The following is a 24,487-nucleotide window of genomic DNA, read 5'->3' as shown; positions in this document are numbered from 1 at the left end:
GGTGTGGTGTGGACGGAAGGCCGCCCATCTGAAATCGTGGATTGACTCTCCTACATAACGCTCCTACAAAAGTATAACTTCCAAAAATATACTTTTTGTGGTTAAAACTTTTTTAGAAAATCATAGTCATTAATACCTAGACCTATAAGTAGTTAAGAGAGTCTCTGGGCCTTTTTATAAGGTGTAGCGGACCTCGGTGACGCGCTGGTTCGATAACAACGCAGGAGAGCTTGCCGAGGGAAAATCTTGCAAAAATGACAATAACCGAAAATCCAATTGGCTAGAACTGCTCTAGTTTAGCCACTCGGAAATTGGCACTTCCCACATCCGGTTTAGTTTACTCTCCTCTTTGCGCTACGAGAAGGGAAGGAGATTCACTTGCCCATGCCCTTCCTTTCCCTTTTACATACGAAGTTGACAGGATTTTAATATGATTTAACCTTAACATTAAGACAAAATATTATTAACATTTACTATTATAACACCGGTCGTTTGTTCAACTAAACTCGTTGCAAAAAGAGCGGTGAAAATCGATCAACAATTCAATTGATGCTTGGGTGAATAAACGATTGGTGATTTATTAATTAATACTACTACTTAAACGCCAAAACGGTGGCTGCTGTCGTGATAACTTATAATTATAATATTAGTGGTGGTAGTTGTAATAATAATAATAATAATAGTAATAACAATAATAATAATAATAATAATAATAACAATAGTAATAATGATAATAAGGATAGCAGTTGTTAGAATAATTATGAGTATAATAGTGATTTGCCTGTCGCGAGTTAACATACTTTGTTTTACCGGTAGTTTTGAATGTTTATAGTATTGCAAAAATAATGCGGAAATTTGATAGAATTTTAGTCAACATGTTCTTCTGCTGCTAGTTGTTGGAGAGGGAGTCGTCTCGTGGTACCCTAGGGAATCAGAAACTCTGTTACCCCTATTGGAGGCAGGCGTACAGACTCTCTCTCCGAGTCAAGAAAAGGAGAAGGGTTACTTTCCGTTTTTCTTTAAATTTTGGAAAAAGTATTAGCAATCAACTAGATTAAAAATTAGACTATTGCAGTATGTTTATGAAATCATCATGAGCTTGCGAACTTGAATGGTAAAAATCGGGTAATCCCCTGAAGGTTACTAACGTTTTGTACCAGGTTTGTTATAGTTAATATGTAATGTAGTTGTTTGCTAGTGGTGTAGTGTGAACTGGTTGTTTGTGACGATTCTGGTTTTTACTAATGTTTTCGCTTATTTCTATGTATTAATTCTAAGCTATTCTAATATTTAACTTTATGTTATTTGATCCTAATCTAAAATTATATTTGCCTTTAATATTTCAGTTTAACTGTTCCCAGTTAAATTTTTGCATCTACGGTTGTCAAAAAATATTTTGTTTTTCATTTCCGGTCAGCATAGGCCAGCATGCATGTACATGAATCATCATTGTACTGCAGGTACGAGTAACTTGCAGGTGATTCACCTCTTTTTAGATGCACGTTGGTCCTTGCTCAAGTGCTTTCAAAACAACATTCCTAAGGAATGAGCAGGGGAAAATTTATTGGTAATTTTTAGTTTACCAACGTCACAAAAAATTGGAGACATTATTCTTGCTCTTCCTTAAGAGAGTGGGTGAAAGAAATCTACAGCATGACTATGAACAACAGTTCAGATTAAATTTTTGTAAATTTTTTAGGTCGGTTATGGCCTAAAAAATCATAAACAATAAATTCAGATACTTAAATTTTTAACTTATGAAAAAAATAATTCCCTAATTATGTCAAATATACTTAAACACAACACTTCATACCTCATGCTAAACTATAATTTTAGTAAAATAATGATGAAAATTTATGTGTAGCCCTTACAAAATTATAAATAAAAATAATTTTTGTGAATTTTACAAAAACAGAACAAATATTAAAATGCCCCTACTAATCGAGTAATTAGTTCAATTGGGTCACTTATAGTGTGAATGGATAAGAATATTTAAATATCATTGTTTTTTTTCGTATACATGCAGTACACATACAATATGACTTCGGATTTTTTTTACAAAAAGAAGTGTTACCACTGTTATAAGTTTTCTCCATAGATACGTATATTTTCTAACAAGGATAAACCAGTGTAGTTAATTTTCCTTTTTACTAGTAATGTAGACAAAAATTTTTTATTTAATAATTTACTTTTTTTTGCACGATTGCGTAATTTTGTATCCCAGTGGTGCGTTATATGCGTTATGGCACTTTCATCAGTGCACAAGTTCATTCGAGAATAATGGCTCTTTCATCGTTTTCTTTAACTCAGTAGCCCATCATACTTGTTGGAAAAATGTTTTTATAACGCCACGTCAAAAATTGCAGCTGCGCAATGAGTGGTTTACACATAAATAATGAAAAATAATCGAGTATAAAAGATTAAGCAAGTATTTTCATTATTAGAAGACAGTAAAATTTAGAAGTTTTAATGAAGAAATAGTATACAATCATCAAAGATCCAAGGACTTACATAATTTTGTTTTCAACTGCAAAAATACACGAAATTATTGTAAAATATTATAAATGACATTTAACAATGTACTCTTATGTAAGAATCTTGTATTTTTAATTTTAATTAGAAAAAACTTTCTTTTCGTAACAAGAACATGTTGAATAAATAATTTATGTCTAAAATATAATAAAACTAAAGTGTCAAAAAATTTGTTAATCAATATAATTTTAAGTACAATTGCTAGTTTATACACATTTCTCAAAGAGACGCATGATTTTTTGTTTTGTCTTTAGACACCCCCCTTAACTGAAAAGTATTGTCGAGCGTAGCCACAAGTACGTCGTACTCGTGAAAGCTGGCCCTGCTGGCGCCTGCGTTTGTGTTTCTGGTTACGTTTTTTTGCGCATAAGTACTTACGACAGAAAAAAATAAGATCAAGAAGATTGGAACCTGATATGAAGCGAAAAAAATGAATATTTACGAGGTGACGAAACGTGCGACGGGGCTAGTGAGATTAAAAATTATATAATGTATAATGTAAAATATAGCAGAGTCCATTGGATGATGTGTGTAAATAATATATGTATAGTTAATGAAAATGTTCATGGCGTCGCGTGAGAATTTATCATCATCGATTTCTCTAGATCGACTAGAAAAGGAGTGTGAATCACTTGATAGTGGGCTAAAAAAATTTAGTCTCAATTTTTAAGGCTAACATACCTATAAATTTATTAATTACTATTTATTTATAGTTAACAGAGATGTACAAGTAAATCCCGCATTAATTTGAAGAAAACAAAAATTAAAGGTTTATCTGAAATATTAATCATGGCAAAAGTTTACTTTTATTTTATTTTTTTTCATTATTCTGCGTATCATTGAGGTCAACATTATTTGGATCCACTATTGTTGAAAATTTGTATCATATAGAAAAAGGAAAAAAAAAAAAAAATAAATAAATAAATAAAAATGAGAAGAAAATAAGGCCTATTAGGTAAAGCAAGAACTGAAGAAGCAAAAAGGAAGAAAGGAGGCGCCTGACTGCCGGTGTATTGCACGCATTTCACTTGATCCCTGCTATAACAAGTATACCAGCATACCGGTACACCGATGGTATTAAATAATTGTTATTTCGAAAGGGAGAGTGTGAGGAAGAAACAAGAGGGACAGGTTGGATAAATAAGAGGAAAGGGAAAGAGAGTGCCCGCAAAATCTGGCCCAGTTCCACGCGCGTCCTTCCCTCCGGCAATGCTGCGCCACTTTTACGGACGCACGTGCTTCTTTATACATATATTCATAAGAATGGCCAGGCGAGAATACAAACGGCCCAAAAACTCGCTCTTCATTTCACCTGCTTTTTTTGGCAAACTTTCTTTTTCTTCTGTTTTCATTTCATTCCTTGCCTCTTTTTTCTTTATCTTATGACTGGCAATGATTCGAAACTGAGATATGCTAACATATCTGATTTACGGCTGATTTATTTTCTATCTGCTTTGCATTACATATGGCTATCTAAATTTTATGTTATTTACACTCAAGTTAAAGAGATAACATGGTGTTCGATGAGTTTTATTGTGCAAGCAATGAAAAAAATCCAATTTTGCGTTAGTTTACACATAAATTAAATTTAAAAATTAGTCAGTGTTATTAGTAAACTATTACCAATTATAATGAGAATATGATAACTAATTATTTATGTTGTTGTCTATGTGTTTCTTAAGAAGTTGGTGTGTTGAAGATTTAATACTTCTTGTTACTGAAATCAGTCAAACTTTTTAGAACAATTGTTTCTCTTTTTTTACTTTTGTTTCACTTATTTCACACATTTGAAAAAATTAATTGTTGGAATCATTTATCTGATGATCTGCTGGATATTAAAATACACTTCATCCACTTAATACACTCAATCCAATAATCTTACTTATCGTGGTATTTTTATTATTTTTTTATTTTTGTTTAGTTCATTAATCAACTTAAAATATACAATCTTTTGTTAGTATTTTATATTTCACATTGGCCCCTCCCCCGTATTTCAAAATTAATTAATAAAATAGAGAAAAAATATTATTCTTTGATAGTATTACGTTACAAAAACTCAAATCACAAAACAAAAATATTTAATTTAAAAAAAAATCGTTACTGGATGTTGTACATAATAAGTGCTTAATGTGTGTTCCGACTCCTTTTATGTTTTGATTTTTTTTTTCTAAGGAAAAATGAGTGTTTGCTTAACTTTTTTCACGTTACTAAGTGGTATAAAAAAAATGAAATCGGCTAGTTGGAAATATTTCAAAAAAGTTATGATAAAATTTAATACCATATCAAATAAAATTGTAAAATTTTCTCGTGTTAATAAAAAAAAAAAAAAAAAAAAAAAAATGCCGAAATAAAACTCTCGGTTAATATAATGGTAGCTGTTTTTTATCATATAAAAACAAAATAAAAATTGCAGTATCTGTTGATTTTTATTGAAGGAAAAAATGTCTTGTACGTGCGACAGTTCTAAACAGGAGCGAATGGAAGAAAGTCACATACATGAGCGCTCTCGCATACGATCATACATTAGTATGTAGCGAAGGGGAAAGTAGCGAGCTATATGTGAGTACGTAGTATTTGTTATAAGACCTGTTCTCGCTCTATTCTGACCATATACATGTATCTCCGTACACACGTTGGCATTCCCTCGAAATACCAATTGCTCCTGCAGCAAATTGACGACGTGAATGACGACGTGTCTCCCAACTTTTCCTACTTGAATAGTCTCAAGCGTGAAGTCCTGAATTCTTCCATTCAACCAGAAAAAAATATTGTCTGGTTTCAATGAGATCAGTGGCCCAGAGTATTTGACTTTGAGGCAATTATTTTTGTTGACTATTTTATATTAATACATTAGGAATGATTTTTTTTTTTTTTTTTTAACTATGGAGCATAAAAGTATTATGCACATTTAACTTCTAATACTTTTTTAATTTTAGCTGAACGATTTGGTTTTTATAAGTTTTTTATTTTATCTACACATTTTAATAAAGAATCTTTATGATTGTTTGTCTAAAGGTGTTATCGTCAAAAATAAGGCTTGTGAACCTTTAAAATACAAATAATGTGTTTACTGTATATTTTTTTAAGCGGATTATCTCATTGTTACTATTGAATTTGAATTATCATCTAACAATGCGGCTTCTATCAATTGTTCATTATTATGCGTTTATTGCTGCAATATAAAATAATTACAATACTTACGGAACCATTGTGCAATAATAGCCCAGTATATTTTTTATTTGTGTTTCAAGAAATTTCAAAAGTATTTTAAAATGGCATATATATTATTTTTGTAGCATTATTTTTTCTAAGTTCAATGCATATTAAATCAACTAATTAATTTTTTAATTTCCAATTCCAAATATCATTATAAGAATGATATTATATAAAAAAACAAGCTAATATTGATCCACTCGGTAAGACAGCCCCGTTGTTATCGAATAAAACCAGTAAGAACCCTAAAATTAAAAAATTTGCTTAGCCAAACTATAAAAAATAGTTTAAAATAGTTAGATATAAGTTAGTTACAAATAACATATAACAGATAGCACAAGTAAGTTACAGCAACCTTTTTTTTTAGGTCAACCAATAAATTTTACACAACCAAAAGATTTTGGTTGGATGATCCAAATTTTTTTTCCATACAGATGTTTTCAACATGTTTTTTCATATTATAAACTTAGGAATAAAAGTTTAAAACCATCGTAAAATATGTGGAAAATACATAAGTCACTAAATGAATATATAAATAAACTACTTAGTGAATTAATTTAAAATCATAAAACTTTGAGACGGATAGGTATTTTTATTATTATTAATTATGGAATTCATGTATACATCTCATAATTATTTTTAAAATTCAAAGGATTGTCAAATTATAGAAGAAGTAATGAAATATTTTTTTTTTAATCATGTAGAATAAAAAAATATCACCACAATATTTTAATTATTTGAGAGAACATTTTTTTAGATGTCATAGTTAAGATATCTGAGGGTGTTCAAACTTTTTTAAGTGGTAAGTAGTAATCTTATTTTTTTTTACATAAATATGTTTTTTTATTGAATTTTTTTTTATTTTATCGATCACAGTTTTTTTGTTTTAAAAGTTGTATATTACAAGCTTAATTTTTTGACATTAGTTATGCGTTGAATAATGTGATATATCAATTAGTTTTGAGTACAAATAATCATACAAACATATAAATACTTATAAAATTAGAACAAAATATTTAATTAAATACACATGTGAATTTTTTAAGTCGTTTTTAGTATAATTAAGAACCCTAACTGTGTCACAAGATATTTTGATAAAAAGTTAAGTAAATAGCAGTTTTTTAACTCTGATTTATAGCGTTGCTTTTTTGTGCTGTTATTGAAAAACTCATTCGATAGAAACTGATGAATCTCCTAAAAATTCGACCATCCAGTTATGTGCTTGAGTTTACTGTTCATGTGAAATAAAAAGAATCGATTTTTGTGTCATTGAACTGTAACCCCGCCTCTCTGCATTAAAATAATGTGTCCATTGCCTTATATAGATACTTAGTCACGAAATAAATAGTATTTACGTTCGATGAATATGATGGATGAGTTATAAAAATAAAATGATGAGCTTGAAGACAAGAATTCTTAATGTAAAATTTCTTTTACCTACTAATTCTTGATTAGCATAGAAGCTCATCTCTGCTTCAAATAAGAATGACGTTCAATCGAAGTAAAATTATATCGCCAAAAAGATTTCATTAGCATAATTACATTTTTATCAGAGGAAAAACACATAAAGAAAGGAAAACCTACAGGTTACGCCGTTCCCGTAGAGGGAATAAAATTTAATTTGAGAAAAAAACGTGAAAGAAAGAGAGAGAGCTTTTTTTCGGTAACAATCACTTTTTTTGTGTGTGACATCCTTCTTTTTTCTCTACCGTTCATATGCACATTTCACATATTATGTCGCTGACAAGACTTTCTCTCTCTCTTTTTCTAAAGACATCTTTCTCTCTGGTGTAACTAATTATACGGGAAGTTCCTAGACAGCCAGGAAATATCTTTTTTTTTTATTTTAGTAACATACAGTGGCTAATAAACTTTTTCATTTTTTTTCGTCTTTTTAAACTTTGTCTTTCTATTTAATTGTTCATTTTAGGGCTGCAAGATTTTTCTTATTTTTTCTTCCATTTTTCTATTTTATAAATTTATTAGGTTTCTCTTTAAGTACACACGATTGAAAAGTTTCCCCTTCATTTTGTGTTTAATATTACTTGATCAGGTTTACGTAAATTTTAGATGAAAAACAGTTTTTGAGTCACGCAATATTTCTCATCCTTTTTCTTGGGTATATTTATCTAACAGACTACACTTAGTTGAACCGTTATATTTTTTGAGTCATGTAATAAAATTTTTGGTCATGATAAGTAATAGATTTGTTAATATATAACGTATGAATTGTATTCTTAATCCTATTTCTCATTTGAACCTCACAGATTTTTCTTAAATAAAAAGTAAATACTCCGTGAAATTATTTCAAAAAGAAAGAATTTCACACTGCTGCGGTTATTAAAAAAATTGATAGTTACTCCTTGGAAAAAAAGTGTCGTTTGTAATTATCCACTAATGAAATACAATTCGTACTAAATTCCTAATTGCACATTTTTAAGATTATGAGTATTCATGATAACGTTGTGAATATGCATTCACCCGTTACTTTTTGATTTTGTAATTAATATTATTATTGACTTTCCTTTAAAAAATAATACAATACCTTGTATTCTGTTATAAAAAGTACAATACCTTAGCAGTTGGTTATGTACGAATAGTACTTTGCATAAATTATAATAAACTCCACTTATTGTGTTTAACAAACAATGCTCATTGTATTGTACCACATGACTATCACTGCTAAATTTTATCATGTACCACCAAAATATGTGAATTCACAGAAACCTGTATTTGGAATTGCCAAAAATTTTTTGCGCATCTTTGTAACAATTACACAATTAAATGAATTACAGATGCATAACAGAAAGGAATAGCTATGTTTTTGTTTATGTTTTCTACTATACATGTAGACATTCTACTTTTAGTCGACAAGGCTAATAAGAGAGGAATTTTTCTTTCAACTTCAGGGTTTTTATTTGAACACTGAGAATACTTTAAATCTAACGACAAGCACGTAAAAACTGAAAAAATTCGTTTTTGAAAAAAAAATTGAAAGTAGATAAGTTAGTTTGGTTTAGTATTAACTGATTTTAGGAAGCTCGTTAGTTTTTCCTCCTATTTCACAGAAAAGAAGATATACGTATATATCTCTGATGGTACCTTATAGGAGGCTAAGCTCATCATGGCTCATTGTCTTACAAGATTTTACTTTATTCTCACTTAATACTAAGATTTTGTAGGGGTAAAATTGAAAAAATTCTCTTCAAAGTTGTTATGCAGATCGTGACTCAGTCAAACAAAGACTTGTAACATTCAAGCACATAAGCCTAAGGAATATTAAATTTCTTCAAAAATAATGTTGTTATTGTCTTGTCAAAGGGAAAAATCCGATAATGTCATATTCACTTTGCTTGATCGCTTGAAAATATTACGTTTTTTCGAAGAATAAACAGTGCTATCTACGATTAACAATAAAAGTTGTCTCTTTTATTTTAAGTATCTTGGTAGATTGATAGTATCTTTGTTTTAAATAGTTTGACATTTAATATTTAACTACGTTACAGTGAGAAAAAAAGCTACCAAACTTGAAACAAAGTGAGAAATCAAATTTAAACAATGTAAATAGCACTTCAGCGTTGTTTTTGATTAGTCTTGACTCAGCAAATTTTAACATCAAGCCGTTAAAAAATTATTTCAAAATTTACTCACGGAAAAAGTGTACACACGCACATGAGTAAGTTTTTCATTTTTTTGTTAACAAAAAAAAAATAGCTATGATATAATTATACAAAACAAACAAAACAAAAGAGCAAGTCAACAAAAATGAAAGCATAAATAAAAGGAAAGAAAGTCACGCGATGGTGCAATAATAGTATCCAGGTTAAGTACACAACATGTCAAAAAGAGCTGAAAAAGACCATCTCCTTCCTTGTCTGTCTCTTCCCGCTCACATTTAATATGCACGCGTACTAACGACATACAGTTGCAGACAGGTAAAAAATTTATTGTGACGTAATCTCGGCTTCCTTTCTCGCTATCTCGTTAAATTTGTGGTTTCTTTAATCAGCTCTCGAGGAGATGTAAAAAAAACAAGATTTTGAACAAATTGCATCTCGTGTCACATGTGATATGAATTATATATAGAAAGTGGTCATTAAAATTACGCGATAAGGGATAGGTACAAGAAAAAAGGTGGCTTTTTATAACGGTTGTCATGAACTTGGATGTATTCATAAATAATTATAAAAGTGCACACTAATAAAAATTTTTATGTGTGTTGATTTTTTTTATAATATTAAGCGGATTTATTAATGCTCAGATTTTTAAGACCGTAAAATAAAGCTACTTTCTCTATAAATTTTTATACTGTGATGTATGAAACTTTCTTTTATTGAAATCGATTTCTATTTCAATCTATCGTTTGAATGTTTTTATATCATTTCTTTTTATGCTCTATACAGTTAAGGATTCATTAAATATTGTAATAATAAATCTGTGAACGCCCCATATTATCTCACTATTTTCTAATAATATAATGATAATTATAATTATTATTGTTACTACTATTGTTATTACGATTATTACTATTGTTATAATAATAATTATTATCATCATTATTATTATTATTATCATTATTATTATCGTTATCATTATCATTGTCATTATCATTACTATTATTATTATTATTATTATTATTATTATTATTATTATTATTATGATTATTATTATTATTATTATTATTATTATTATTATTACAGACATTGAATACGTTCAAGTGGGAATACAGAATTTGTATTAATTTATATATTCAGATTCACAGTAGAATTAAGTTATACATATTATACGTTTATCTTTATAGTTCTATATTATGTGAGAAATAACTGAGGACACATGGAACAGGATTCTCTATTTGCTCTTTTTAAATATTATAAAATCAGACTTTCCAAGTATTCATAAAAAGCAATAATTACCTCTCAAAAGTTTTACTCTGATACCTTAGAGGTATATTTAAAAAATCTAAAACAAGGAAATATTTATTACAGTACATTGGTTTATATATGACATACTGTTTATCATCTATAAAATTTAGGATTAACAGTGTTGCGTATTTAAAATTCACGTTTCTCGTTACAGTCATTTATTGTTTTACGATACTACGACCGCAGATTGTACTCAAACAGCTGCGTTTAATTTAACTTTTTTGTCAAGGCAAAGAAAAAGCAACGCATCGTTGTAATCGCCGAAGGCGGTGCATTACATTGTATCGTGTCACTGAAATTTTTCTTTAAAAATCTACAACAGAAAATATTTGGTCTTTTGCCAGTAAACAAATTATAAACCAACTCTAATACAATCCTGACTTTGACTCTGGACAGTTGTTTATTACACAATGTTTATGCAGTAAAAAATATTTATATACGTTGAGTTATATGTCTGGCAATCAGTTTTCGGAAGGTATCCTCAAATTCTGGTGTAAAATTTTTGTACTTCTAATTTTTATTGGACAGGGAGTTATTTAAAAACTTATTGATAAGGTCTATATTTTACACATGTTTATCAAACTAGTTTCAACTCATTCATTTTTTAAAAACAATGTGCTGTATTAAGAAGTTATTTGGGCTCAGGAGTCCGTAGTAATGCGCAACTGTATCGGTAATTACATTACTGACAATATTATTGAAAGATACCACACACCTATGGTTCTATTTAAAAAAAATTTTTTGTTGTATCTTCCAGTTTGATCCAACAGCTCCAATAATTATCGCATTTTATACTTATTCTGCACATTATGAATTGTATTTGTTCAATCTCGAGGTAAGGTTTTCTGGGATGATTTGCAGAAAACGCAGTTTATGTCGCTGTAGTATCTGCCAATTTTTCTTTCTCGAAGGTAGTGAGTCTTATGTAAGATTATGCGTAAGTCAAAAAAGAGAGTCTTGACATCTGCGTTTGTATGTTATATACTGGAAATCGATTATTGTTATTACGTAAAAGCGACTCGTCATTCCGTAATGAGGATTCATTTTCATTGAACTGATTTTTACACACGTGCTTTTTAAATGCACTGCGAAATGTCCTTACGTATCTCGCGGTTACTTTTTTTCTTCTTTCAACTTATTTGTACGGTTGACTGGAATTCTGAATTAATGTATATGATGGAAAATCGATTGAAATTGTGTAATATCTGTATATATTAATACTGCATTGCAATCCACTTTTTAATGTGAGTCTTGCTTGAATTGAACTTTTTACCTTACATTAAAATAAATATACCATCGCTGTGGACTCGACGTTATTATATTTAACCAGACGTCGTGTAAAACCACGAAATTAAACATTTTTCTTTAACAACCTTCAGAGATCGATTGGAAGCTTGTGTGAAAGAATCTATTAGGTCCCTGACAAGTAGATTATCACAAAGATATTGTCACGTACTTTTTCACTTTTTCACGTACAGAAAAAATAATAGAAATAGGGTACATAAAAGTTCAGGAGTCGGTGATCTATACGATCATAACAATCGCTGGACTTGTAATGTGGGCATTTAATGGCTGTATTTGGGGTAAAGTAGAACTTTGTCTCATTAATAGCTTTTTTTTCATGAAAAAACAAAAAAATTATAACAAATAAGTGAGTCAATCCAGTAATAACAAATTCGTAAATTCATTTGTCAATATGCCTCACTCAATCATGATCTGCACTAGCTTCTGGAAAACTTTTGCAACATTATTCTAAGATAACATGAAAAAAAAAAAAAAAAAAAAAGAAAGAAATGATTACACATTCCTGAAACCTTGCTGCCCCAACATTCCAGGATTCAAAGTTACGTATAAACTTTTTTAAGACCTTTTGGGCACTTTTAAATTCCTACTCCTATGTAATACCATCCGAAGTCGTTACGCAATCCACAGTGGAACTTGTGCATCTCTCCGTGCAACTTTCTAAAAGACTCGTCTTCGAAGTACTGTTGGTTTTCTTCCAGCGTATCTAGCCCCTCGTTCATAAAAAGAGAAAAAAAGTCAGAAGAGGTAAGAAAAAATCAAAAAGAGTACCCGAGAAACTTCAAGGGTGGGGCGCTCGTATAATTTTGTAAACGCATAATGTACCTGTTTTGCATGAATACATACATATATATATATACTCATCTGCGAAAAAAAAGTAAACGAATAAGAGAGAGGAAAGGATTACAAAAAAATAGGGGGTAGGGGAAAGGGTGGCAAGTGTTGCCGCTTTCCAAAGTCGATGCGCGAGCCGGCGGCCTTTACACTGACCCAAATACCTCGAATAACAAAGTGAGAGGTCCCCCTGCGAGACCCACCCGTGCACGTGGTATATAGGTACATCATCCAATGCAGTGTTGAGTGGTGTACGTGAAACACTCGAGAGGCGTGTGCATGTGCAGAGTTAGCAAATTTGTCGACAACTCGGTGGTGGTTTTGTCGTTCATTTGAATACTTAAACAGACCGAGGCGTGAAATAAGCACTGCCCATCGAGGACGGAGCTATAATGACTTCGGATGATGATGTCTTTGCGCGTAAAAAAAATGCACGCGGTTAAGAGATGGTTTTTTTCTTCATTTTACACACGCGAGCGTTGACACGATGAGTTTGTTAATGAGTGTCTTTTGTACCGCTCATCACCGTTGACTTTTTTTTTCTATTCGTTCTGTTTGTTTAGGAAAGAATTCATCATCGCGTTCTGTATACTCGCGGCGGTTAATCGCGTCCATTCGGTTGGGTGGTTAATTACGTGACGCCGAGAGTGAAACGTTAGTTTTTTATGCGCGTATTCACAAAGACTTCTAATCGTACTTTTTTTTTTTTTTTTTCGAAACTGCAGTCGTCGTTTTGGCACTTTGTCGAAGACAACGGAATTCACGATGCGAGTGGAAAATTGCACGAACGTGCTCAACGAAGTAAAATTTGAATCGATTCGTACTTTGTCATATTATGTCGTGTTGCGTAACGTTATTATGGGTGATTTTTTAATAATATTATTCACACACTGGGTGAAATCATTGATAAGTAAAATATCCAATGTTAAGGGTAGCGTTCAAAGATACGTATTGTCAATTCTATGCAGGTGGAATGGGATGGAATTTTTTACTTTGAAAACAAAAAGCCGTACCATGCCATTAGCACAAAGCTTATTTAAATCTTTTGTTACGGATACTTTTTATTTATTAAGATTCCAATAAATGGCTGAGTTGATTAAAACTGTTGGAGCAGGAGCAGGAAGTTTTTTTTAACACCTTATAAGACAGTACTTATTTGTAACAAAAACTGTCAAGGATGGGTTTGGAGTTTCAATCGCCAGTATGTGATCCAAAAAATAAATTAGGAGATACCTCTGATCAAACGTGGTATGCAATATGTTTTTATAGTTACTGAATTTTCATCACTTCTTTTTTTTTTAACCTGACAAAATAGGAAAAGAAAACCGTAAAACTGATTAATATAAGGCTATAGCAACTGAAACTCATAAATTTACATCTCTATTAATTTTTTGACTTAAAAACCATCATTCAGAAACTTTAAGATCTCCAAACCTCTTAACTCCACGACTTTACAAATTTAAAATGTAGAAAGGACTTGTTCACATTGTTATCCTAAAACTCAGAAGTTATGTGGATTTTTACCATCGTATAAATCCTATAATCTCAAACACTATATTCCCCTAACTTATTAATCCTATAGTAGTTGTTAGAAACAAACTAACACACATAAACATATTTATCGTAATACACATACGAAAATTTTTATCTGAAACATTCCGACTTTTTACAATAAAATATGTGTATGTGACGTATTACTAGTGAAATTTCATTTTCGTCGTGTACAAAGCTTCCTTTGTTAAGGAAAAAAAATATGAATAAAGGATTGAGCTCAAACACGGAAGTTGGCATCAATGGCTACATTTTTTGAAAGCCTTCAATATACGCGTGCGCGTGATCTATTCAGCAATCAACATCAGTGAAAGTCACAGCACACTAGTAGTTTTTCTGTTGCTGTATGCATATATACGTAGCTTCACAACACGTTAATATACACGCCACGTGTAGTTTTTTCACTTTTTTTTTTTTTTTTCCTTTCCTTTTTTTTTCTTTAATCAATCCAAGTTAGTCAGTAACATCACATGTTTTGTATGAGTTAATGTGTTTTTGTATTGTATGCGTGTACACATGGATGTACAAAGTTACACCGCTTCGCAGCTGATTTATATGCAGCGATTTGCCGACACGAGCCTTTATTTTTTTCACAGACTTTCTCGATAGCGAAAGTATTGCTCTATACATTCTGTGAGCAATATCTCTGTCTCTCCTTCTTTTACGTCGATCATTTACGATCTTTACTTACTGTAGATATACAGTTCTGATTTTCTGGTTTTTTTAGATCAGAAATATAGTATTGTTCTGATTATCAAATTAATTAAAGATCATTCCAATAATTCATAAAATTTGCACGGTTACACGACAATTTTCTGTTACACTCATGTAAATTTTTTTTTTGATAGACCTATAAAGAGTTCAATAATTCACTTGTATGCCAACTAGTTGTGAATTTTATCTTTTTTTAACACTTAATCTCAAAGGGTTTTGTAGAAGACGTAGAAATACGATAAAGTTAAATCAATAAGTATCTAATCGAAAACTCTTTATCAGCTGATCTCATTTCCTTTAAGATGTATCAGTCATTCTTATTTAAAAAGGAAAGTTTGGACAAGTACATGTCTTCAAACTAATCCAGTATAACTTAGATACATGGAATGGGAAGACTAGACTGTAGGCGATTTAAAAAACTAATTAAATTGAACAGCTACCAATCAATTCGAATCAAGTCCCCTTTTTTAGTGATCTATTGTGTGTGTGTTTTTTTTTTTTTTTTTTTTTTTTTTTAATCTTTATGTCTAATACTAATTTGAACCTGACTTGTTTATTTTTAATAGAATGAACGGTACATGTCTGGACTCGACTTATTCCTTTCTTTTTTTTTGTTTTTGAAGTGTAATACCTAGATCTATTATTATTATTAAGATGTTGCCACAAATTGTTTTTGTTAGATGGTTAGGAACTCAATGAGGAATTCTCATATTATAAACTATTATTAAACTTTTTAATAAGACCATTGCATAAAAAACAAAATTTATTTGTAAAGAAAAATGTTCTCTTAAAAAAAGTACTCCCGAATGGTTATTAATAAAAACATTAAATTTAAACAAACTACAATTGCAAATACCTGGTATAGATTTCAGTCAGATTTGTCATTAACCTTTAAATGTGTTCGTTTTTAATTAAAAAACTGTAAAATTATACAGTTAACATTATTGAATTGAATATTATAAATTTGCTATACATCAGTGTAAAATTCACTTTTCAATATAAGAAATACTTCACTTGCATGCTTTATACAGTAAAAAAGCTGCTAAATTAAGGCAAAAATACAATTTTTTCATTTAATACATGATTGCTAAATTTTTAACAAGAGAAAAAAGTTTCACTATATTAGTATGAATTTGAGACATTATTTTTTCGCATCAATATTAGCACTATCGTGCAAAAGTAATTTTGACTAAAAAAAACTTAATATTTAAAGCTTGGACCAAAAAACAAAACAGTGAAAAATTTACTATGAATAGAATTAATGGTTGAAAGAAATTCTATACATTTTATATGATGTAGCTTTTTCCAAACAATTAAATTATTATATTGGTTGTTGATTTTACTTTTTTTATGAATGTAAAAAAAAAAAAAAAAAGAAATTTAACAGAAAATTTTTCTAAGCATTTAATTGAAAGAAGAAATTAAAAATGATTACAGTCTGCTTTAAGAAATTTCAATAACCTAGCACCATTCGATAAAAAAAGGTATGCACATTGAAATTTAAGTGTTAATTTGACATCTAAAAACTATGTTATAATGAACGACGAAGTATCCAAATAATTTAAAGTATTTTTAATGATATTTTTTGATATAAATATTTAAATATTTTTTAAATCTATAAGTTGATCTAAAAATAAACTTACATTTTACAGCTAATCTTACTCCAAAATCTTAAAAACTATAGTCCAGTTGAATAAAAATCAGTGGAGGAGGAAGCCCTGAGATACATCTCATTACTCTTTTACACATATTTATGTAATGTTATTGTTATCACAACATATATCTCTTTTGTCCGTTATGCAGCTATCTATTGTAGGAAACAAAATAAGACTTGTTGAATTATAAACAGTCAATTAAGAAAATTCTGAGATTCAACTGATTACTCGCCTAAGTACACATAAATGTACTTTTATGGCTGAGTAATAACCGTTAATTGTGAAATAAAGGTAACACATTTATAAAGTATTTTAAAATTAAATTTGTTGTCTGTAAGAGAGCTTTTTGTGTAGAAGAAAAAAAAACGCCCATAGTCTAGTAGAGACATCATACGTAAGCTTTTTTATTTATTGTTATTTTTTTTAACCGATAATAAAATAAAATTTTCTTAGAAAGAGCTAAAACAATGAAGTCGGTTTTGCGTAACGTACACAATGGTTTTTGAACAACAGACCTAATAGCAGTGAAAGCCTTTCTTATGCGTTGCTGGCAGAATATATGCGTTTGTACTCAAGTTCAAATGCGGGACAATCACCGAGTTAATTGAAATAGTTTTTCTCCCTACCTGGAATGGAATGAGAAAACCTTGATTTTTTGCTGAATTTTTTGCTGACTTGGTCAAGAAACACGCACATAAAGAATACCTCCACGCAACGGACAGGCATACGAGTAAATGGGATTGGAAAAAGTGCCGATAATTGTTTCTTTCTGATTACGCAATATTTGGGGTTCTGCTGCTTTGTTCTGCAGCAGGAACTCCCTCGTAAACTCCAGTACGTGAAAACTCGGCTAACAATTTTTTTTTTTTTTTATATGATGACCACAAGGAATTCATTATGTAAAGCCGCACTGCACGTGAGGATAATAAATGAATCAGCAGAGGAATAAAATGTTATTACTGCGATTTCAAATTTCTATTGTGTTGTTACAGACTTTGATTTACGCTGCTTCGTTACTTTGCTATGAAAGTAGACAGTTATCACCATGTGCTTGGATTGAATGGTATGGACTTCAAGTGACGAGATAGGAAATGAAACTTTTTTGGAAATAATTCAATAGAAACCCAATACTTGTGTATTTCATATAATTACTTTTAAAACATTTTGTTAAATTAATGGAAACATTTAAATTTCTGTAAAAATAATAACAATCTTAAAAAGAGCCTAAAGGTTATAATAACTAGCAACATATATTTGCAATAGTTTGTTCATACTTGCCTAACATTTTTAAGTAAACGTACTATACGAAATTTTATAAATTAAAAAAAAAAAAACAATTGTCATGGCAGTTACGTCACGAGGACACACTTTCTTTTTGGATCAAAAAGCAAAATAGTGTTAATAAATCAGCGTCACCATTTTTCTCTCTCGTAACTAAAAATTCAAAATCAAAATTGCTTCGTCGAATGATGACACGGACACAAAGGCAAAAAAATAAGAACAATTCCCAGTTCTACAGCCGGCTTTTCTCCCCTGCACCCATATGTAACAATGCCCCGCTTGCGCATTATGCAGCAGCACAGTGGTACATATATAGTACACCTACCTGCGTTACGCTGCGTCGAGCACAATGGAAAAGTTTTGCGGAAGTAACGATTGGCTGCACGCGTAAAAAAACTCCATCGGAATCCAGTGGACTTGTGGTTTTTATGCTTGCGCACCTACATTAATCCTATTACGTAAGCCTGCACTTGTGTATGTATAATTCCAACAACATGACCTTTGATCAGTATCTAATGGAAATTGATAGGATTCATGCGATGTATGTGAAAACAAAATTTGAATATATTGCATTCATGTAGTTCACTGGAGATCAGATCTTTGAGACCTTATACGGCAACTGATATTATTTTGTGACTTTTGACATCCGTTGCGTGTTTAGTGAGATAGTGGTTATCTTTTGCATTAAAGATCATACCCTAATTGTTAATAGATTGTCTGAATTATTAACATTTTACAATACACTTACAAATTTAATACTGGGAGGAGGGTAGTAGGGGAAAATTAGGCAGTTTTTGCTGCGAGAAGGTTGCAATAAACCCTCCTCGAAGAGCATTGTGTGGTGAAAAAGCACATGTGAAAAATCACAGAGGTACTTGCCCGAAAGTCGCACTATGGCCGAGAATCGAACTACGGCCTCCCACGTGCCAAAGAAAGTCTCAAAATTATCATCGTGATCTTTCTAAATAAACCATGGGTCTTTGGCTAATACTTCTAAATATTATAAAATAGTGCAGGAAAATTCATTAGTATAATATTGTTTAAATTAAATGGTATATTATAACCCTGACAAAAATTTTGCAATTAGTTTTTTGGCTTTCATTAATTTCATCGAAACATGCAGTTTTTTAAAAAGATTTTTAAAAAGAGTATGGACCTTTCTCTAGTTTAATGCAATATTGACACGAAAACAGTTTGAAATGAGCATATGAATAATACAGCTATCTCATTAAATAGCTCCAAGCATTCCACTGAGGTTAAACAAATTTCTTGAATATCTAACTTTCAAAACGAAATGCATCAGAGTGCGTGTATGTAAAGTCAAAGGCGTAGCCATTAGTTAGAATACTAGCAAAGAGCCATATTTTTCGTAGTTAATAAAGTGTTTAGGACAAAACTGTCAGCTGCTTCATGTGAAAGTCATCTTTAAGTGCATGGATTTTTTATTAGATCAAAATTCAGAAAGTGTAATAATATGTCTTGCCAAACGAGGTATACTTTTAATAAGCATGTTAGCTACTACAACTAACTGAAAATTAAATGATAAACGATCATACGGACACTTGCAAGCTGTGTAATTAAGTAAATTTATTTCCTTAGAGTATTTTGAAAAACGTACGGTTGACTCTAGCATTTTATTGATGCAGTGCTGGTACATGTTTACAAAGGAATTGGCTTGTAATATCGACAATTAGAAAACAATAATAATTAGAGGGTAACAAAAATATTTTACACCTCGTTATAACTAACATTTATATCACTAAACAAATAGTTATGAACGTTCCTAAACAACCATTATAATTGTTTGTAAACTATGCAACTTATTGAATAAGTGACGTTAGTCAAGCCTCATGCGATCTAAATATGTGTGACTACTTTTAAATTGTTCATAAATTTTCTAGTATTTAACAAGTAGATTAGACTTTTCTACAAAGACAAACTGCTTGGAAATGATATAAGCCACGTGTGTAGCATAATTTACTTTTTGGATGAAATTTCATTAGATACTGACCCTGACCTAATTTTTAGTACAAACTACTTAAGTAACTATTAATTTTTTTTTTGTTAGTTATGATTTAATTGTTGTGAAACTTTATTGTTGTAGTTACTTGAGAAAAAGCAAAATCGTGTATTTACTTGTTTTTTTGTATTTTCTGCTTAGCAGAATTCTACGATTGTTTTCATTGTGCTAAATATTTAACAAATAGAACCAAGGTATACTTTGTACCTGAATTTTCACATGATCACAACTAGATTTTATGGTATAAGAAACATTTGATTTTTGTATTTGAACAATGTACGAAACCAATGATAAATGTTAAGATTTTTGTAGAACAAGTATCAAAAAATATCTAACATCATGGTAATTTTCTTTCTCTTTTAGTTTTAAGTACATAATACATTGTTCTTTTTCATTCTTTTACCGCTATTATTTCGTAAATATTACTTACATTTAAAAAAAAAAAACACATAAACCTAATAAGTTGTCATTTAAACAGGTAAAAAAAAGTGTTTTCTATTCCCAAAATAGAAATAAAAACAAAAGAATGAAACAGGATTCTTTGGCCGATATTTCTAGCTCATTTGCTCCAACAAATTTTTTTCTTCATTATGTGCTAACGAAGTTAAAATTAGAAACTCCCAGTCACCAGAAAGATAATTCACGTATACTCAAGCTTGATGACACCTTTTTATGTGGTAATAATGTCTCGTGAAAATGGGCCTCGTTCATGTTTTGTACCCAACAGTCTAGGTGTACACATACGTCTGATGGAGAGTACATGACGTGGTTTCTAGTGAAAGAGCTCCTCAGAAGTAGTGCATGTGTTATCCCTACACTTTCTCAACTATATGTATATCTTACTTATCCCTTCGCTTTTTTTATTCAATTACAAGTGTCCGTTATTATTTTGAAGTACGTATCTTTGCCATAATTTTAACTCAAATAAAGATACAAAAATTTTTAAAAATCCTTGCTTTTAAAAATTCTTTTACTAACCAAAGGCATGCAGGTCATAGGTACATAATTTACAGAATTAGTTTTGTATTGTCTGCAATGATAGAGTAATGTATTAAAACAACATTAACTATTGTCTCCCAGTCCTACTTTCGGCTATTATTGAAAAACATCTTTTTCCAATACAAAACTTTCGCTTTTTTGACTTTAATAGGACATTTTGGTAAATAATAGCATCATATTAATTATATATAAAAACTCGTTTTTGTTACACAGACTATGAAATATGTTCAGAGTTATGTAAAAAAATATGCAAGAAAATGATAAAGTTATCTGGACGTTCAAGTCCTACCTTACTCTAAATAAATGCAAAGAATCATGATTAAGACAATCCTGTCAAACAAGACAAGTGTATTGCCACAGGTTTATTTAACTGGAAAATAGTAAGGTACGAGTCTGCTTAATAAAAAATACGAATTGACTATGAACATTGAGTTAAAATATTACGTATACAACTAATAGTTGAACAAACGCAAGATGCATCAAGCAATAAAAAAAAACTCTGCACGTGATAATTACCCCTTTATCATTTTTATCGCGAGAAAAAATCAGGTTGTGGTTAACAGATCGTCCTTCGTGTTAGCATGGGAATCACAAAGAAAAAAAAATACCAGAAGATAAGCCACATCCATTCATATCTGCAAAGTGTTACGCGTAGACCTCAAACAATAAAAGCACGATTGAATGTTCTACATAGATATTCCCAAAGATTAACGGTCATTGGACTGCGATTGTCAAGAGATCATGAATACAGATTGATCGGCTTATCTTTGGTCAGCATATGCCAATTAATATGTGCGCGTTTGCGTCTGTGTGCTCAGAATGCGGAACGACCTCGAACTTCCTTGAGAATTATCTACAGGTGCATGATACGATATAGCGTATTCTGACGTAGAATAAGCTGCCACCACCACCAGTTTCGATTATTCGACCGTTATTACGTGCGTTAATATTCGAACTGTTAACGCCTATGATAAATTTCCTTTACCCCTTTATTGGGGTGTTTATCGTATAAAAAAACATGTGATACAATCAATTAGCACAGGTCATTCCAACTGACGGATAATTCTTCTGTACTGTGCAAGGACAGAATTTCGAAATTCCAACGCGTAAACTGTTCCACTCGTATTCTGCATCCAGAGTAAAATCAATCCGATTCAAGTAGTTATTCGATCATTGCACTGGTACGTATAATGAGTTCCTTGGGCAATGCTCGCCTAACGTTACGTTACAGCTGCATTACTCAACTACTCCCTCGATACATTCTATTACGTCTATAATCAATAGTAATAACCGAGGTGATTCACAACCTTCCATCTGCATTCCTTAACGTCATTTGTATCACCCGTGGGAGTTGCCGCTTAGACAACCAACTGGTGTCCAAACCCTTTAGAATCCTTTGGATTCAATCTGTATGGAATAGCTACTAGCTGATAATCGATATGGATAATCGGTCGTAGAATTTCACCTATGACATGGAATAAACATTGATCTGTTCTTGCATCCGGAAACACGCGCTCAGCTTCGTAATCTTACCCACTACGCCAGATCAGAAGATTAATTGCATCTTTTTTTCTAGCCCAGGATGGAAATCTGGGTTAGCTTTTCTCCAATTCTATCCTCCAGATCATTGTGAAAGAGCAACTCGCAGCCACGATGTATTTAACCATATACATACATGCATTAAGTAGAGATACACGTATACGTATAGCTACGCGGTCGTATAGGTGCGCGTTTCTGTTTTACGCGAGTAGAGAAAGCGCACGAGACACTGCCAACGTTGCATAGGTGCATGCACGTACAAACGTGCTTTTTACTGTTTGTAATCGTACGAACATGTAGGTACAGCGTATATTTTCTGCGTGACAGAAAACGATGTTACTTTCTTGTTTCCTCAACCTTGTGATCTCGAAAGACATGGTCACTTAAAATTGGTTCACTTTATGATGAACCAACTAACGACTGCCGATTTATCGTACAGAGTCGCAGGACAATATGCCAAGGACCACTTGGCCGATGGATCACTCGTGCAGAGCTGTACCATCACAACGTGAATAACACGGCTCTTGCAAGTCCAAAACTTTTGGGAGGGAACGAGATTTCACTTTCAGCTCCCAAGTTGGAAAGTGCGGCAGCGTCCAATCTCCACGGAATAATCGATAATAGCCTCCATTCTAATACTTTTCTCTCTCCGTCTCGAGCACTCGCGGCATATACTCCGATGCAACGTGTATGACATCAATGGATTATGGCTCGCACCCGTTATTAATATCGGCATAATCTACGTTATCGGCGATACAGACGCAATATCCGTGCACAGGTGAAACTCTTGTACATGTATGAAATTCCCTAGGAGATAAGACGTAACAGAGGGGGAATGCTGCTTTCGACATCCGGTATGGGAGAACTTTCTTTCGTTTGCACTAGCATGGCCTTGCTAGTGCCACCGATTTGTTTTCTTGACGAACGAATCGCTTTGGTGCCGATCAGTGTTTTTTAGCACTACTAGTTAGAAAAACCTTTAGATAACCAATCAAAAAGAAACACTCACCAGCGATGAACCTGAAAACCAAATCCCAAGCTACGCGATTTCTAAAACGGAAGGGAGGAAGGAAGCATGCAGGTGTAAAAGTAGTCTCGTGCGGTCGCCCACACTCACATTTTTGTGGCTACTCTCTCATGTCACGGCTGCTTTCCCCTCCTTCTTCTCACCACTCGCCCATGTCACTTGTGGTACGATACTTGCACTGACAGCCTAGAAAAAATCGGTTAACGACCAATGGATATGTATATATCGTACGACCCGAACAGCCGGTCCGTTTGGAAAAGCTTTTCACCGCAGTCTGGAAACACTACTGTCACAACGATCCAACCGATCTTTCGACCCTTAACCCTTACAAAATCACGCACACACGACCCTCCAAGTTAAAAGCAATGGCTAACAATTATCATCAATGTGATAAAACAATAACAAAAACAATAACAAGAAGTAGCGTCAAGAGGCGCGATACAGATGTTGAAAATCGGTGAGAGGCCGGTGCTCGACTGAGGCGCTTGCGGCTGGAGCCGGCTATGTGTGCTCGCTGCTCTCTCTACCCGTAACTCCTTCGAGAAAGAGAGACGATCGTTCGTTATGCTAGTCAGTCTAGTCTCCTTCTCTTTTCTACACTTAGGTTGGACATGATGGATGTGGTTCCACGGGATTCATTGGGAGAGAAAGAGAGTAGGGTAAGTCAACGTTTTCCGATACGGATGATTGCTGAGGTGATGGAGTAGTTTGCTCTCAGATGAGAGAATATGTTGGACTTAGTTTAGGAAGATTATGTAATTCATTTATTGTTTTCGTATGAGATGCGCATCTTGTAGATGAAAGGTATGGACTCGTCTTATGACCTGGGTATACATGAATGTTTATGATGATCCCAATCGTAACAGTACACATAAGCTTCGATAAAATACTTCTACAT

The 24,487-nt window shown here is 31.8% G+C and overlaps 1 protein-coding gene across 2 annotated transcripts in view; it reads right to left on the bottom strand.

The window, feature by feature from the left end:
- The window catches only part of LOC106646998 (pancreatic triacylglycerol lipase), a 74,386-nt gene extending 50,339 nt beyond the window's left edge, over window positions 1-24,047 (bottom strand). For both annotated transcript variants that reach the window (XM_089593934.1, XM_089593935.1), the window contains exon 1: window positions 23,680-24,047. In XM_089593934.1, coding sequence (XP_089450060.1) covers window positions 23,680-23,681 — 2 coding nt within the window. In that variant the 5' untranslated portion in view covers window positions 23,682-24,047. The remainder of the gene's footprint in view (window positions 1-23,679) is intronic.
- Between the last annotated feature and the right edge of the window lie 440 nt (window positions 24,048-24,487).

The sequence above is a fragment of the Copidosoma floridanum genome, unplaced genomic scaffold (genome assembly GCF_036245765.1).
Source record: "Copidosoma floridanum isolate Cflo_tuat_1 unplaced genomic scaffold, Cflo_Japanese_pri ptg000020l, whole genome shotgun sequence".
In the NCBI taxonomy this organism is placed as follows: Eukaryota; Metazoa; Arthropoda; class Insecta; order Hymenoptera; family Encyrtidae; genus Copidosoma; species Copidosoma floridanum.
The sequence above is the reverse complement of the archived record's forward strand: the minus strand, read 5'-3'. Positions and strand labels throughout refer to the sequence as shown.